Raw genomic sequence first — 16,926 nt, 5'->3', positions numbered from 1 at the left:
CTGTGCTGAGCCGCGTGGAGGGGCCGAGGGCCAGGGGAGCGGGACCGGGCCTCTGGGGTCCAACGCAGGGGACCGGACGTCGGCCGCGCTGTCGCCAAAGCAGGCCTCTGCTTGTGCTTCTGCAGATCCAGACCCTCCTACCCTCTCCACGCGGCCATGATCTGAGGCCACGACGACGGTCTCTGAATAATACTTTGCTTAAAACCAGGGCTCGGGGGGCAGGGTCTGTGGTGGGACACGGTCACGTCCGCCCTGACCAGGTTCTGTCCCCGACCCACTGATCCCTCGGAAGAGGCAGCTTTACACCGTGGAGGACGCCAAGGGTTTGGGGTCAGAAACGCAGATTCTAGCCCCGGCTCAGTCTCTGAGGGCCGTCCTCGGGCTCCCTCCAAGAAAGAAGTGTCCTGTATGTGTGACCAGTTCCAGGCCACCAACGGGCCACATCCGCTAGTGGACGGTGAGAGCTCACGGACGGACCGTGGCCCCCTCCTCTCTCCCCTCCCTGCACCCAGCCCCGAGGCGCCTGGGGGTCGAGCCCCACGAGGTCCTCACCCTGGGTGAGGGCTGCAGGCCGCTGACCAGCAAAGCGCTTTGCCTGGATGGAGTCGCGGGTTCTGACGGTAAAAGGTCCATGTTCTTCCCGACCGTCCTTCACGTGTGTCCTCACGTGTGCCCCTCCCTCTTCTCCAGGGCAGAAAAGTGGCCGCTGGCATAGACTCTGGGCATTTCTGGGTCCTCTGAGCAAAGACCACTTAACACCCCCCAATCCCATCAAGATTCCTTCCTGAACATCCGATTCCGATGAACCCACTTTCAACCTCTCTCAGGGTCTTCCTGTGCCGTGAACTCACACATGTGCTTGGCCACCGAGGGGATAGCAGGAGGCGCGGCTGGTCATCCCTCCTCAGGGCAGCGGTGCCACCAATTCCCAGAGCGTCCCTGCCTGCACACGGCCACATGTGTGCAATCGTTGCAGTATTCTGCCTTTTTTAAACAACGAGTAGGAAACAGAAAAATGGAGGCACTGATAACCAGCGATTCAAAAAAACACTCAGGGGTCAGAATTCAATAAAATTAAGAAGATGGAAAAGTGAGTTTTTCATCTCATCTGGACACTCCCTGGAACTCAGTCAGCCACTCGTGGGCACAGCTATGAAGAAAAGAAAAAAAATTAAAGAGTATATTTAAAAATGCCAGAGACAGATAGATTCTTGGAAGGTGATGTCGGAAGGGAGATGTAATTAAGAATTTGGTAGATTAAAACACCCTCTCTGGGAATGGACTTTCTCTCACCAATTGCCTTTGACGTGTGAGGAGAGACACGCACACTGTTCGCTGACTCTGCAGAAACGACATCCGAGGGGTTCTCAGCAGCAGCAGGTCAGGGGAGCGGCCCTTCCGGCGCCCTGGGCACAGCGGAGGCTCAGGATGGAGGCTGCTGTCGGAACTCAGGAGGCTGCAGAGTCAGAGACCGTCTCGCTGTCCTTGTGCCCCCATCACCCAGCTCTGTCCACGGGAGGTACCGGACCCTCAACGAGGGCTTCACGAACGAGAAAGCGTCCTGTGCGCCTGCCGCCCTCAGGGCGGTCTGATATGGATCAAGAGGCCTTGGTTCCTGAGATGCCAGGGTCTTTCTCTGTGGTCGCCATGGAGGTCCTGTCCATATCCTGTCCCCATTCTGGTCGTCAGAACTGCTGCCGATTCCAAACACTTGACTTCTGCTTCTCACGCTGCCAAGCTGGGCGGTCCCGTCCCTACGTCCAGAATCCTGCCCTGACCCTCCGGATCCTCCCACCACGGGCGACAATGGACTCAGTATGTCTTGGCTATCCTGAGAACATGACATCATTTAATTTTGTTTCTTTAAGTGCACACACAAATGCACACACTTGGTTTTTTTTTGTTTTTGTTTTTGTTTTGCGGTACGTGGGCCCCTCACTGTTGTGGCCTCTCCCGCTGCGGAGCACAGGCTCCGGACGCGCAGGCTCAGCGGCCATGGCTCACGGGCCCAGCCGCTCCGCGGCATGTGGGATCTTCCCGGACCGGGGCACGAACCCGTGTCCCCTGCATCGGCAGGCGGACTCTCAACCACTGCGCCACCAGGGAAGCCCCACACACTTGTTTTAGTTATGGTTACACACTGTTGGGTGCAATCTGATTTCAACTTGGCCATGGACTGTATCTGGCCTTTCCTGACCTGGCTACCTTGTGACATCTTGTAGCTAAACACCTCTCAGCTGGTCCAGAGGATCAGGGATCACCCAGCACCTGTTTCACAAGTTCTTCTGCCATATTGTGCACAGGACACGAGAACAAGCTCTGCATCCTCCTCCCCTCACAGAATCAGCTGGAAAAAAACCCTCCCTGCCATGAAGAGTCTGATGTCTGAATGAGAGAGATGTAATACCAGTTTTGCTTCTGTTATTAGATATTTAACATTTTAACTGTTACTTGTGAGATGTACAGGACAACATGCTCGTAATTCCACTCTGAATAAAAGATTAAAAAGTCTCGGGCCTCGCTGGTGGCGCAGTGGTTGGGAGTCCGCCTGCCGATGCAGGGGATGCGGGTTCGTGCCCCGGTCTGGGAGGATCCCATGTGCCGCGGAGCGGCTGGGCCCGTGAGCCATGGCCGCTGGGCCTGCGCATCCGGAGCCTGCGCATCCGGAGCCTGTGCTCCGCAACGGGGGAGGCCACAACAGTGGGAGGCCCGCATACCACAAAAAAAAAAAAAAAAAAAAAAGTCTCAACTTATGAAAAAAGTGCTAGAAATAATGTTCATGTCCTAGTCTAGCAGAGGTATTTATCACCTAAAATCCACACCAGGAGACTTCCCTGGTGGTCCAGTGGGTAAGACCCCACGCTCCCAATGCAGGGGGCCCGGGTTCGATACCTAGTCAGGGAACTAGATCCTGCATGCACGCCGCAACTAAGACCCGGTGCAGCCTAAACAAATAAATAAATAATTAAAATAAATAAATAAAGTAAAATCCACACCAGGAAAAGCCTGGTTTCCTTCCCACCACGTCGCCTGCGCCTGCTGCGATCGCACTCAAAGTCCTGGGAAAGGTTTCACACTTTAAACAGGATACTTGCCGGGTTGATGAAAGATAGAGGGCACATGTTACCGAGATTTTTCCACTTAAACCTAACATATTAAATCCAAAGCATTCCTGCCAGCCGACCAGGGACTCTGAGATCTAGACATCTCCCGGGGTGACAGGCAACAGATCTGCTTATAATTAGTTTTCCACTAAATGGAATTGGCATAGACACAGCGTTACTAAACCATCCTCTTGCTGGACAGGCAGGCTCTCTTGTATAATCCTGGGATGAAATGGCTGAATGTGAATTAATTGTGTCCCTGCTTCCCAAGGTTGAATTTCTTATTTCTTCCTTTTCAGTTTTCTCCCCACAGAGTTCTTGTTTGTATCAGCCTCCCTGGACTGCCCTCCCTCTTCCTGTTAACTTCCCCCTTAGGCTGTCTGAAAGCACTCAGCAGTTTTGTTCAGACTCTGTCTGCAGGCTGCGGGGCTTTCTGGAGAATCACACATCTGATAACCTCCAGGGAGGCCAGTCACACAGACCAACAGAAGACCAGGAGCCCGAAAGGGGAACTGTAATCGGAGACAGGAATCCACGCATCGCGTGACCCGAGGCAAACCACACGGCCTCTAGGATCCCAGCTCCCTCAGTACTTCCATAAACACGCCTGGTCTAGAAACCCAAAAGAAGCAAAGGTTAATAAGCCTTCAGAAAATCAGGTTGACCTTTAATGAAAATTAAAAGTACTTCCCGGAGCTCTTCCTGGAGCCTCAGGCCACCGACCCTTGCCATTAAAATAAAGCGCTGGCTACCGGCCTGAGACTTTGTGATTTTTTGCTATAATGAATAAGAGAGAATGAGAGATAGAGACCCCACCCTCCCCAAGCGTCATGGTGAGCTGTGGTGTCAGGACGGCGGCAGCCGGCCCACAGGGCTGTGCACCTGTGAGCGGCCGGCGTGGGGGTCGGGCGGGAGGCGGTGGTGCACACTCACCGATAGGGCGGCCGGGTAGGGGGCCTCTGGCGGGACCGTGCACGGGGGGCCGGTGGTCACCGGGCTGCTCGGGGGTGGGGTCACAATCAACCCGGTGGTACTTATGTGGACCTGCCAAGGAAAAAAGAGTGAGTAACAGAGCACGCACGCACAACAAATGAGACCAGCTAAGCCCCGGGTACCGAGTCACAGCTAAACATCCAAGACCCGCAGCTCCCATCACTGGGGGAAGGCGGAATCCCCTGCAGGTTATCCAGCCCAAACGTACTGAGGCCCTGACGTGTGTTAGATGCCAGGGAGCCACGTGACAAACACTGGTCACGACGACATTTCACATACAGAATCCACGGCCGCTGCCTCACGTGAGTGCTGCTGGGACCGGCCTGGCCTGCAACTAGCCCATGAACACCTTCCCGAGGATCCTGTCCCGGTGGGTTGTCCTGAATGCTCACCAGTCCACCAACTCGTTAAATCTACACGACATGCTTAAGGTATCGTGCCATCTCCAGGATCATTTCTCATGACTTGTTGTACCTTCCATGGGGATGCATAATTAAAATGCAGCTGCCCAGACTGCCGATCGCAGGCAATTATTTACAAAACATTTCAGGGAACAGGGTCAAGCCAAACTAGCTGTTTTCAAAGGTGTCTTATCGGGACTTCCCTGGCGGTCCAGCGGTTAAGACTTTGCCTTCCAATGCAGGGTGTGCGGGTTTGATCCCTGGTCAGGGAGCTAGGATCTCATGAGCCTCGGGTCCAAAAAACCAAAAACATAAAAACAGAAGCAATATTGTAACAAATTCAATAAAGGCAAAAAAACAAAACAAAAAAGGTCCACATCAAAAAAAAAAAGTCTTAAAAAAAAAAAAAAGAACGGGTGTGTTATCTACGACACTACCCAAGATTAACTGACTAGAAAGAAAGTTACTCAGGTCATTTCTTCGCAGGTGTTCGGGCTACCTGATCAATTTCGCGCCCGCTGCACCCCGGGTGTGACCGCAGACCCAGGGCGAGGGTTCCTGCACACACGGGAAGTCCTTCCTCCACTATTGAAGGAATGAGGCTGGCTGCTACCTTGTCTCCCCAGGAAACAATGTTCCACCAAAACTGCTGGGCTTTTTGTAACAAAAACTTAACCCCAAACCTAGTTTCCTCAATCCCAATAATTAGGAAAAAGATTATTAGGACAAAGAGAGGCTCAGAGATCAGTTCCCAGATGGCCTGAAGGACTTTCATTTCCTGCCAGGAAAGGACAACCAGCATCCTAGCACACGGCTGATTTTCACAGGTCAAGTCTGAGCTACGTGGAATCCACATCCCTGTAAAGCTGTACCTGGCGGCTCATACACTGACTGAACATAAGCAGAGCCAGGGGGCACCTCCACAAAGGCTCCCCCACAAACCTCAGTTTCGGTCTCTCCTGTGAACCAAAGTCTATTTCCACACAATTTCTAATGAGACGCACATGGATTTTTCATCCTAGGATAAAACCTAGTGGCCTCTAGCTATCCTATTCAAGAAAACTGTTTGTGTACGTACTCTGAGGACAAGTACGTACTCTGAGATGCAAGTTGGCATCACAGGAAACACAAGTCTTTCTTCGAAGACAAATGAGCCTCCGTTCAAAGTGCACGCTGTTACCTAGGAACCTTCGGGTGGGAAAACCTTGCCAAAACTCAGCTTCCAGGGCCTGACCCTACAGGTCGCGGAGGAAGTCCTCACTAGTGTCTGACATCTCGCCAAGAGCCCCAGACCGGGAGGCAGGGTGATGACCTTGAACGAGCCCGTGAACTTGGACAGTCACCTTGTGAGGGCATGGGGTAGACCACAGGCCGCCTGGGGTCTCTGCCCACACGGCCCTGGACGTGCAGGACCCTGCAGGCCCCAGTTCCACACGGGTAAAGGAAGAGACAGTCACCAAAGGATGACTAAAGGCAGAAGCCAGCGGCAGGAGTGACCGGGCCGAGCGGGGCAGGTCCAGAACGAGCGCCCTGAGCAGGTCGGGCAGCCTGGCTTCCTACTGTGCTCACTCCCTCCCATGGGGCTGCACACTGGCTCGGCTTCCTCCCCAGGAAAGGGCTACGTGGAGAGCGGGGAAAGCAAAGAGGAAAGAGTGGGTGGACCTTCCTGCTTCCCCTGAAGCTGCCGGCAACACAAAAATGCTACCAAGCACTGAACATCATGAATCTCTCCTGAAGCTGGCAGAGGGCACGAAACATCTAGGGCGCGGCCAGAGGAGCAGACCGAAGCCTAGCTGCTTGTGACACCACGTGCTTTACAGACGCCCATCACAGACATCTGTGCACACCTGTGCCGGGGACCTGCCTGACGGCACAGCCTACAAACCACCTTCCAGTTCTCGCATTTGACGGTGCCAGAGTCACCGATACGATAGCAAGCAAGCTGTCTGTTCCCTTGTGTCCTGCAGGATTTCGACGTGACAGTGCGATCTCTAAGTGCCATCTGGAAACACGAGGACGAGCCCGGACAGGGGAGCTGACCCGGAGGCGACATCACAGTGGCCTGACCCCCTCCACGTGGCTTTCGTTCGGGTGCGAGAGGATGAACGTTCACTGCTGCAGGCCCCGTGCTTTGGATTTTCTCATCAAAGCAACCAAACCGCGTGAAACAAAAGCAAGAAGGACACGAGGCCCAAAGCAGGAGACACATCCAGCCTAGGGCCCGTCACATCTACAGCAGGTCCGTCCTGGGTTGGGCTGGTCCTGCGTCACTGTGGCCCGTAGTGCCCGGTGATGGGGCCGGGTGTGCGTGCCGGAGCCGAGGCTGGAGAACCCAGGCAGCGCTGCAAACCTCTCCCATCTCTTCTAGAAATAACTTCTCCCTGAGGCGACATGTTAGCACTGAGAACAGAACCTGTTAGAACACGGGGAGGCTGTCTTCATGGAAACAGAGGATCCCGTTTCCTCAGCTACTGCGGCCAAGACACAAACAGCCCCGCCCTCCCGTGCCCACGCCCAGCGCCATGCCCGACACCGGGGTCTCTGGGACAGACGCTGGGTGACCCGCCTTCCCCTCCACCTTCTCCACGGCCACAGACGGCTGTCCACACCTCCAAGTCTGTGCCCTGCTGAGCCGCCCCGAGTCCCAGCAGAAGCTCACCTTTTATTTCAAGCAAATGTCACTGTGAATGCTGCTAAGGTCACAAAATGAAAAACACAGTCCCGCGACCCGATTTTCCATAGGGAAGAGCCCTCGTCACCAGCCCCTCCGTCAGAGCCTCCCTCAGAGGGGGCCCTGCAGCTTTGACCCCTCCAGGGTCACCCCCTCGTACTCCTTGCTCAGATCTGGAACCGTGTCTATTTCCACAGGCTTGATCCCTTCCTGGCTCTCCTCTATACACTGTCCAAGTGACTCACTCACTCAACCAATGTTTACGCTGCTTACTGTCTGTCTGACGCTTGGGAACAGCAGTGAACAGACAAAGCCCCCTGCCCTCTGCCCTCTTCCGTGTGTGTGTGTGTGTGTGTGTGTGTCCATGTGTGTATCTCTGTGTGCGTGTCCATGTCCTACTTCCCCTGCAGGGTCACGTGCCACGGCCACACCACCTAATAACGCTGCTGAGCCACAATCCCATTCAGAAACTACGAGATCCAGTGTGGACCTGTAGGACGGGATCAAGGGGCATTTCGATAACCTTGGTAAGGAATGCCAAATGCTGCACTGCACATTTTTATTCCGTGGTCCAAAACAGGCATACATCAACCTGTGCAGTATATGTTTGTTTTTACAAAGCACAGTGGAATGTATATAAAACCTGCATGAATTTTAAGATGAAACACAAGACTTGAAAGCAGTGTCTCCCGCTATAGCAGGCTGCTCAGGACCCGGCTCTCTGGCCTCTGGTGGTAGAGGACACGGCTGTCCTCTGCCTGGGTAACTGCAGCCGCCTGGGACCTGGGTGGCCCCCCGGCCCGAGGCTCAGTCTGACCACAACTAGGGTCTGACGCACAGAAGCCCATGTCTTCTCCATCCTGGGTACACGGTGCGTGCACGGCACCCAGAGCATCTGTAAGAAGGCACTCGAGACCTGTTTGCCAGATGAATTACCAACGTTCCCAATCATCGTGTGTATTTTTATAAACACAAGAATAACACGTAGCTATGTCTTAAGGCCATGCAAAGTCTTGTTGGAATAACGAGTTAAAAAAATAACGCTAGCCCAATTTCTAGTTTCCCGCTGAATGGGGGCCTGGTGGGGAAAGCACTCAGCTTGACTGGAGTCATATTGTAATTGCCGCACTGCCCTTTGGAGGTGAATGAGCCGACCTGGGGACATCCAGGCTGGTTCCCCCCCACCCCATTTCCACGCACAAACACAGAGGGCTTTGCCCTGGGAGAGCTGCTGTCCCCCGAAGGCTGACACCATGGTGGCCCCGGGGCTGGGCAGTGCGGGTACCTGAGAGGGGGCGCTGCACGAGAGCCCGGCCAGCTCGCCGATGCGCGCGGCGGCCGTGGGGTTGCTGGAGCTGATGAGGACCGGGGGGCTGATCTCCATGGAGTGGCGCTGCTGGGTGGCCTGCGACGCCTTGCTGGCCGTGGTCAGGGAGGTGAACGAGTGCCGCTTCTTCGTGTTCTTCTTGGCTTCGGGCTGCTTGGGGGCCGCGCTGCTTGGGGCAGCGGCCGGGGCGCCCTCCCCAGCGCCAACGCCCCCCGTGGGAGGCTGGTCCCACTCGATCAGCTGCTTGGCCGCCGAGTTAAACTGCAAACCAGCAGAGGACACGAGAAGGTCAGATGACAGGTATTCTCCACACCCTTGTATCTAAAGCTGAGCATCATCACTTTAAAGTTTGCAGGTGCAAGTACACCTTTGTTCCCACGTGAGATGTCGTTTCTCTCAATACGAGGACTGCACTATACGTACAGCACAGAGAGATGCTAAACCAAGGACAAACAATTCCAATGCAACACCAGCAAGATTAAGAACATCTTTTTCCCCCCAAGAATCTTCAGAATATCTAATGTTAAACGTTGCCAGTAACAAATGCAGATTTATTTCGGCCCCTGAGGAAATGCAGGAACCGTGGGGGGCAGGGCGTGTGGTCCCAGGGCGGCCTCTACTGCTGGGTGACGGCTGGGCTCTGCTCAGATCCGGACCTGCAGGGCAGCTGCCGGCGGTGACTACGGGCACGACTGCCACCGTGAGCCTGGCACACGTCCACGGGAATTACCGCCCCCACCTCCCCGTTCTGGGGGGGCCCCCACAGAAGTGTCGGCAGAAACTCCTGATTACTTTTACTTTTGAAAATCGCGTGCCTGCGATTTTCCTGAGCTTACATTTTGAGTTCTAACACGTCGAGACCTGAAATCCAAGCCTTGCTGCCAAGTGAACTTGGCCTGTTTGAAAAGCTGTCTGAGTGCAAAGTTGGGGCCCGACGGTTTGTCAAAAGCTGCCCACGGGGCTGGGAACGCCAGCAAGAAAGAACACAGGGAGTTTCTGTTCCCTGAGGTCAAACACAGCATTTCTAGAAAGCCTGCACGACAAGCAGCCGCATCTGTACTTACCCAGACAGTACAGTGACGGGAAACATCGGGCGGAGTTTAACCTCTTAACAACCATGAAGATGAAAAACAATAAGCTCCTCGGAGAGAACTGGGGAAACAGTAAGCATAGCGGGGGTCTTCCCATCCCAGCACCTTGCACACGTGCCTCTTTCATCACATGCTCTTTGCGCACCTAACTGGTTTAGAGCTGTGTCTCCCCAGCCGTGGACGAGGACGTCCTCCCAGAAGGATGGAAATCCTGTCGCGATACTGAAAGATGTGCACTTGCTCCGGCACCAGCGCCTCGGGAAGCTGGGGACTGAGCCCTGAAGCAGTGCTTCCAGACGAAAACCGACTAAGAGGGCTCCTGCGGCTGCCTGGGGACCCGCCGTCACGGGACCCGACAGCGTTTCTATCGCAGGCCTACCCCCCTTCAGACCGCAGGGATTCTACCCACGTTCAAACGTTCAAGACTCGCAGGCAGTAACGCCCCAGTAATGCCGGGCGATGCCCGAGTGCCAGGGGCAGGGGGAGGGGAATCATGACTCCAACGGGTGTTAGGGACGAAGGCTGGGCTGCTGGGAAGGGGCGGCGTTTGGCCCGGAGACCCCGTATTCACAATGCTGCCTTGGCCCCAAGAGAATCATATGCCCAAGGAAGCAAGGCCACGGCTCTGTTTTCACGGCAGGAGTGGCCCAGACCTCAGGACTGGAGCAGCAGACTGTGTGGGGCGAGGGTCCTTGTTCCTGCACAGGCTGGGGACGAGGGTCTGAAACTGGAGCAGACAGACCAGTCCCTTCATTCCCCTCACCCCAAAGCCAGCACCCAGTGAGACGGAAGACCAGGACTGCGATGCCAGAGCTCAGGGGTCTGGGCATGCCTCCTTCCCGGGTGAGCTCACCTTGACAGGAAAGCAAGGACCCGGCGGCTTTTCATGGAATTTCGAGGAACTCTGTACGAGCTCCAGTGTGGCTTTCTTTCCATGACCTTCTCTAGCCACAACACCTAAGTTCACTGTCCACCCACAAAACAAATCTGTGCCCTAAAACACCTTCCTCCCAGCCCTGGGTGAGGACTAGCTGGTAAGACTCAGGGTGGATACCAGGTAATTCAGCAGCCTGGAGCAGAAAGCAGGGGCCCGTAGGATTTGCTGATCTTAAAAGTGTAAATGTCCCTTTTTGGGAAACCCTGAAATTTAGAAGGAATTAGTCTTTGAGAACTACCGGAAGCATAAATAAACACGAGAAAGGAAATACTGACATAATAACAGTAATAACAAGGCAATTTAAGAAACATCAAGATATTTTCTGTGTATGCAGCTGGCCTCTTTGCTAAAGAGAATACAGTCTTTTTAAAATACAGTACTTAAATTTTTCTAAAAGAGAGCAAAAAAATTTAATGAGAACTAAGTTGAATAGTTACCATTTTATATAAAGCTTTGCAGAGGAATCGGCCTCTAGGTTCTGGGCATCAGAGGCTACACATAGTAGGTCTGTGCAGAGAGACCTTTTCTAATTCATAACCCACTGGGGTGTTTGTTCCTCAACATGATGGTTTTTCAATAAAAGGCAGATAAAGACTTTAAAATATATATTACAAAAGTAATACATGTTCATTACTTTAAACAGGAAATAGTGTAGATTTACGGTGAGTAAACAGTGATGGGCCTCAGCCAGGTTCTGCCTCTGTCTCCCCCGCCGACCTGTGTCCCAGTTCTCTCACACTCAACAGTTTGGAACATACCCTTTTCCTTCCATGTACTTTTTATGTAGATGTTGTTAACTAAGCACCTGCTTGATTAATTTTAACACAAATGCAACCAAGCAGCACGTACGTTCTCTCCTCTCACAGCATCTCATGAAAAGCCCTTCCCGTGAACAGAGCAGGCTGGTCGCATGGTACCCGCTGCATCCCCCTCTGTGCATCCTGCCCGAACAACCATATCTGCAAGGCAAACTCCCAAAATGGAAGCTGTCAGGTCAAAGTGTAGCCTAAAGCATTTTTTGAAGGATAGTGCCTAATTGCACTCCAAAAACGTGTCCATTTTCACCATCTCTGAGAGCGAATAAAAAGTCCCTGTTCCCAACATTGTTAGCAGTGTTACGTGTCACCATTTTTTAAAATCTCCATCAGTTACAGTGTTAGGTGTTACCTCTCTCAGTTACAGTATTACACGTTATCAATCATTTTTTAAAATCTATCAGTTTCAATATTAGGTGTTATCAATTATTTTTTAAAAACTCTTATCAGCTGAAGAGGTAGTTTGTATTTTCTTTTAATTTGTATTTCTCTATTAATGAGATTAAGCGTCTTTTTTCTTTCCCTAGGATTTCCTTATTCCCACACTTCGTCCACTTTTCGACTGAGTTGTACTTTTCTTATAGATTTATAAGTGCTCTCTACAAAGTACAAAAATCATTCTTCAATATACTACGTATGCATGTATGTATATGAATGTGTATATATCTCCATTAAGTTAGAAACATTGTTCCAATTTGTTTTTTAACTTGATATGTTTGTCATATATACATTTTTCTTGGATGTGCAAATTTATTCACCTTTTCCATTATGGCATCTCAAGCTAACATCATGCTTTAAAAATTTTTCTACAATCAATTTTACAAATAAAATCACTTTTCTCCTAGTATATTTATGGTTCCTCCCTTTGTCCGTCTGTCTCTGAACCACGAGGATGTTTGTTTTTGTGTAAAGACTGAAACAGAGACAGTGTGTTCTTTCTTCCAGTGGCCCAGCAGCTTGTATAGCATCCATCCTCTCCTGCCAGCTCTGAAAAGCCACCTTCACAAGCCAGGGTCAAAGGGAGAACCCTCTGCTGCACTGCCAGGCCCAGTGCCCAGTCCCCAGGGACAATTCATGCCGCCACCCCTACAAAGTAGAGATGAGTGTCTGCCTCACGTTACACTCCTCTGCAAACTGTTTTTACACGAGGGCAATGGGGGATTTGCTTTTCCGTCAGTCTTCCGTCCTTCCCTGCAATCTGGATAACAAGGCTGTTGTTTTTGGATGATCTAAATACAAAAGCAAGCTTAGTCTTCATTCATAAAAGGCGACTTCCCCACAGCAGAGGAATAAACGGAGAGACTGAAGGGCGTAGTCAGAAGCCTCTTTAATGGCTCCGGGAGCGCCCCCCAGGTAGCAGCTCCATTTAGGCGTCTGCAGAGAGGTGCTGAACGAATAAAGACGTGCTGGCCGCTCAGAACCATGGACTCAAGACCAGCACTGTCCCACCAGAGTAGAACAGGAGCCACACGTGTAATGTGAAACTTTCCAGTAGCCACATTTTAAAACGTAAAAAGCAGCAGGTAAAATTAATAAGGTATCTTACTGAACATACGGAAGATGTTATCCCTTCAGCATGTCATCAGTATAAAGTTATGGAGACACGTACGCCCTTTGTTTGGTATGAGTTTTGCCATCCACTGGGCACTGGCCTCCTGCCTGCATCCCAGCTGGGACAGGGCACAGCGAGACTGTCCCCGGAGGGGCATCAGGGGCTCACGGCGGGGGGTGGGGGGGACCGTCTCCTGAGTTCATCAAGCGCAAAGAATGTGCGGAACGGGAAGGACACCTCCGTGCACCTCCGTGCACCGTCCTGGGCCCGAACCGCTGGCCAGGAACACAGCACTGCCAGCCCCACGCTCGGCAGAACCTGCCTCGCCGACCAGTCCCTTACCTTCCCCTCCGGTGGCCCCGGTGACTGGAAAATAAATACGCTAGCATGTTCTTTTCCGGGTTTCTGACTATGAAATGTAAGGGATGAAGGGCGGGAGCACGTCATCGAAAGCCTGAAAGAAGTTTGCTTCAGGGGAGCTGAGGACAGGACCATCCGAGCCCGGAGGTGAAAGGCCCAGGCGGTCTCAGGCCCCCATCCTAGCTGGCTGAGGAACAGCAGGGGCCATTCGAATGCCCTGGCTTCAGGTTTGTACACCAGGACGGGAGCCTCTGTCCTGGGAACCAGGGGGCACGGGGAGAGCGCCTGTCACCTGCGATGCGCCCCACGAACGCGGTTTACTGTCACCATCACTCAAGGCCCAGCCTGTCCTTCACCTGCCCCGTCACCTGGGGGGATGCGGGGGCGTGTCTCCTGTTTCTCAGACGTCACATGAGGCTGGACTTCGCGATCTAGAAAGTCTTATGCCCATACAAGGGACAAATGCCTTTGTTCAACACCAAACAGAAAGACCCCCTTCACAGTAGGCAGAGGCCGAGACCTCGGGTCCACGGTGAGCGGAGTTAAAGCTCGGGGAGACCTCCCCTCGCCCCTGCTTTCTCTGAGCGACTGTTATAAGCGGGGCGCAGTGCCGGACGTGGGGAGAGAAACATCCCCTCGACTTGGGAGAGAAGAGGACCAGGGAAGCGGAGCCTGGGTTTCTAGCAGTAATCGGGGGCTGTGCCGCCATGTGTCTGCAGAGCTGGGGCAGGAGAGGTCAGGGGACGCCGGCAGCAACGGTGGACGCTTCAGCGACCTAGGGAGGGTCTCTCTCTCCTCTCTCTCCCCCCCCTCTCCCTCCCTCTCTCTCCCTCCCTCTCTCTCCCCCCTCTCCCCCTCCCCCTCTCCCTCCCCCTCCCCCCTCCCCTCCTCCCCCTCTCTATCTCTCCCCCTCCCCCTCCCCCTCTCCCCTCTCCTATCTCTCTCCCCCTCTCCCCCTCCCCCTCTCCCCCTCCCTCTCCCCTCTCCCCCCTCTCTCCCCTCCCTCTCCCATCTCTCCCTCCCTCTCTCTCCCCTCTCTATCTCCCTCCCCCTCCCTCCCCTATCTCTCCCCCTCCCCCTCCCTCTCTCCCCCCTCCCCCTGTCTCCCCCTCTCCCCACGCGCCTCTCTCTCTCTCTCTCTCTCTCTCTCTCTCTTCAGCTGTTGCCAGTGTCAGCTGATTCTTTTTTAAAGGAAAGCTAGACATTTAAGCCTATGTAAAACCTCCTGATTTTCCATTTGAACAACTAATTAAAACAAAAGCACCCTGCAAGCCAAGCGTGGAAGTCCTGCAGGCCCTGCCAGCGGGGGGCTCTGACAGGGCAGGAAGCGTGAAGAACATGCAAGGCCAGGAGGGGGCGACGGCGCCCAGGGCCGCCGGCGAGGAGACCAGGGAGGTGGAGGTGGAGGTGGGGGTGGGGGTGGGGGTGGGGGTGGGGGGTGGGGCGGGCGGGGGCTTCTGCAGGGAAAGGAAGAAGCAAGCATCATGGCAGGGGTCACCGTCGCCGGGAGGGTAAAGCAGGACAGCAGCTAGCCGGCAGCCCGGAGGGCGATGCCCGCAGGGACTGAGCGAGTGACCCTGGGGATTCTGGCAGGAGAGGAGGAGGGAGGGGGCACCGTCACTGAGGGGGGTGCTGACGGCGTACAGCACGGGGACGGCGAGAGGCCGACCCTCCCCCAACAGGAAGGGGAGCCCGGGCGAGCAAACACCGGAAACGGAAAGCAGCAGAGGTGCGCGGACGCAGCCCCCTCTGGGAGGGCAGGTGCAGAGGGACAGCCCCGTCCCCAGGACGACAGAGACGCCACCAGCGACCACGCACGGAGGGCGGGGGGAGCTGGACCCCGAAGGTCAAGGCTGAAGGGCAGGCCCACCATTACCTCGGCAGCGACAGATCAATCACGGTGCCCAGGAGCGCGCCCCGTGGATGACTTAAACCCTGGGCCAGCTCACTGCCCTGTGCTCCTGGGTCTGACAAGACACCATATCTGGGGTGTGTTTCTCTCTCACCAAACACACACAGTAAACAAGAAATGTCTGGTAACCCAAAGGATACGTTCAACGACACATTCCATCTCCAAGGACCTCGTGAGTAGATGCAGGAAGAAATATACACACATACATCTCAGGAGGTTAGGAATATGGAACTGCCATTAAATTCTAAGCAAGCATTTGCTGACGTGACAGGACACACGGACAGAAATCCCATGTTGATATGTAATCAGTTAATAAACCGGTGAACGATATTTCGCCCCCCTCCCCTGGAACCCAAAGTGTTGGGGGCAGCGGGTGGGAAACAGAGAGACCGCCAGGAAGGAATCGGCACGGAAGAGGCCATGCGGTGACCCCGCACAGGGGTTGGGGACCTTCCTCCCCCTTCCCGCCTGCAGAGATGCCTGCTCGCACACCCGTGAGGCCTGGGGGACAGGCCACTCCACTGTCACCAGGGCAGCTGCTCCACACCACCTCCCGACACCCTTCCTGAAACACGTCTACTTCGCTACAGGGAAGCTTCTTCCCAGAAGCTTCGTCAAGATGCCACAGATGCACACAAATATGCAGAACACGCATTCTGTCTCTTCCAGAGCACAAGACAGCCCTTGCTTGATTAAACTGCACCTACTTCACTGCTTTTTTTTGGGGGGGGGGGGTGCTGCATTGGGTCTTCGTTGCTGTGCGCGGGCTTTCTCTAGTTGCAGCGAGCGGGGGTTACTCTTCATTCTGGTGCGTGGGCTTCTCACTAGGGTGGCTTCTCTCTGTTGTGGAGCACGGGCTCTAGGCGCACGGGCTTCAGTAGTTGTGACATGCGGGCTCAGCAGTTGTGGCTCATGGGCTTAGTTGCTCCGCGGCATGTGGGATCTTCCCAGACCAGGGCTCGAACCCGTGTCCCCTGCATTGCCGGGCAGATTCTCAACCACTGTGCCACCAGGGAAGTCCCTACTTCACTTCTTTAAAAAGCTTTAGTTACTACCAAATTTAGGGTGTATAAAGCAATGTGATAAAAATTTCAAATGATAAAATTTAAGACCTTAAAATATTGTGGTTTTAATGAATGTGTGATTTTTTTTCTTAAAAAAAGCAACCTCAGTTCTTTGAAATTGTTGAATAGTTCATCATTTCTGAAAATTAACCTTCTGCGTGTTCAACCCTGAAAAGTTGTCACTAGTCTTGATGAAAAATCAAAATGAACTAAACACTTCTTAAGCGAAGCTTGGTAATAACAGTGACTCTGTACCAACCTTAGGAAGACTAGCCATCATCACATGTCCTCGGAGGCAACTTCAGGGCAGGAGTCTAGGGCAGACACGGGCTGTCTGAGAAAGACCACCATTCACCTCTCAATTACTGGCTAGGTGTCCCTAAACAAGACACTTGTTTAAAAAATGGAAAAATAATTAACTAAATTACAGTTTAGCTCCTAAAATGTTTATTATGCAGTCACAAAACTGATGGTTAGTAGCACTGTAATAGTGTAGGGAAAGGCAAAATCATGTGTGTGGTCTCATTAAATAAAGCACAGGGCAAGAGAATGGAAGGATATTCACCAAAATTATATGTGATGGGCCTAAGGGTTCTTTCTTTCCTTTCCAACTCTTCTGGAATGTGATTATACCATAGAAATAAAATCATTAAAAATGTTTTTTTTATCTACGATGTGGCTCCCAGGAAAACACTGAAT

General features: G+C 53.2%; 1 protein-coding gene across 3 annotated transcripts in view; it reads right to left on the bottom strand.

Moving 5' to 3' along the window:
* SH3RF1 (SH3 domain containing ring finger 1) overlaps window positions 1-16,926 on the bottom strand; it is a 151,397-nt gene that overhangs the window by 28,543 nt on the left and 105,928 nt on the right. For all 3 annotated transcript variants that reach the window (XM_060102687.1, XM_060102685.1, XM_060102686.1), the window contains exons 5-6: window positions 8,455-8,757; window positions 4,038-4,148 (exon numbers count right to left, since the gene is read on the bottom strand). In XM_060102687.1, the coding sequence (XP_059958670.1) occupies window positions 4,038-4,148; window positions 8,455-8,757 (414 nt within the window). The remainder of the gene's footprint in view (window positions 1-4,037; window positions 4,149-8,454; window positions 8,758-16,926) is intronic.

This window comes from Mesoplodon densirostris, chromosome 6 (genome assembly GCF_025265405.1).
Source record: "Mesoplodon densirostris isolate mMesDen1 chromosome 6, mMesDen1 primary haplotype, whole genome shotgun sequence".
Lineage (NCBI taxonomy): Eukaryota > Metazoa > Chordata > Mammalia > Artiodactyla > Ziphiidae > Mesoplodon > Mesoplodon densirostris.
Note: the sequence above shows the minus strand (reverse complement) of the source record. Positions and strands in the feature narration are given on the sequence as shown.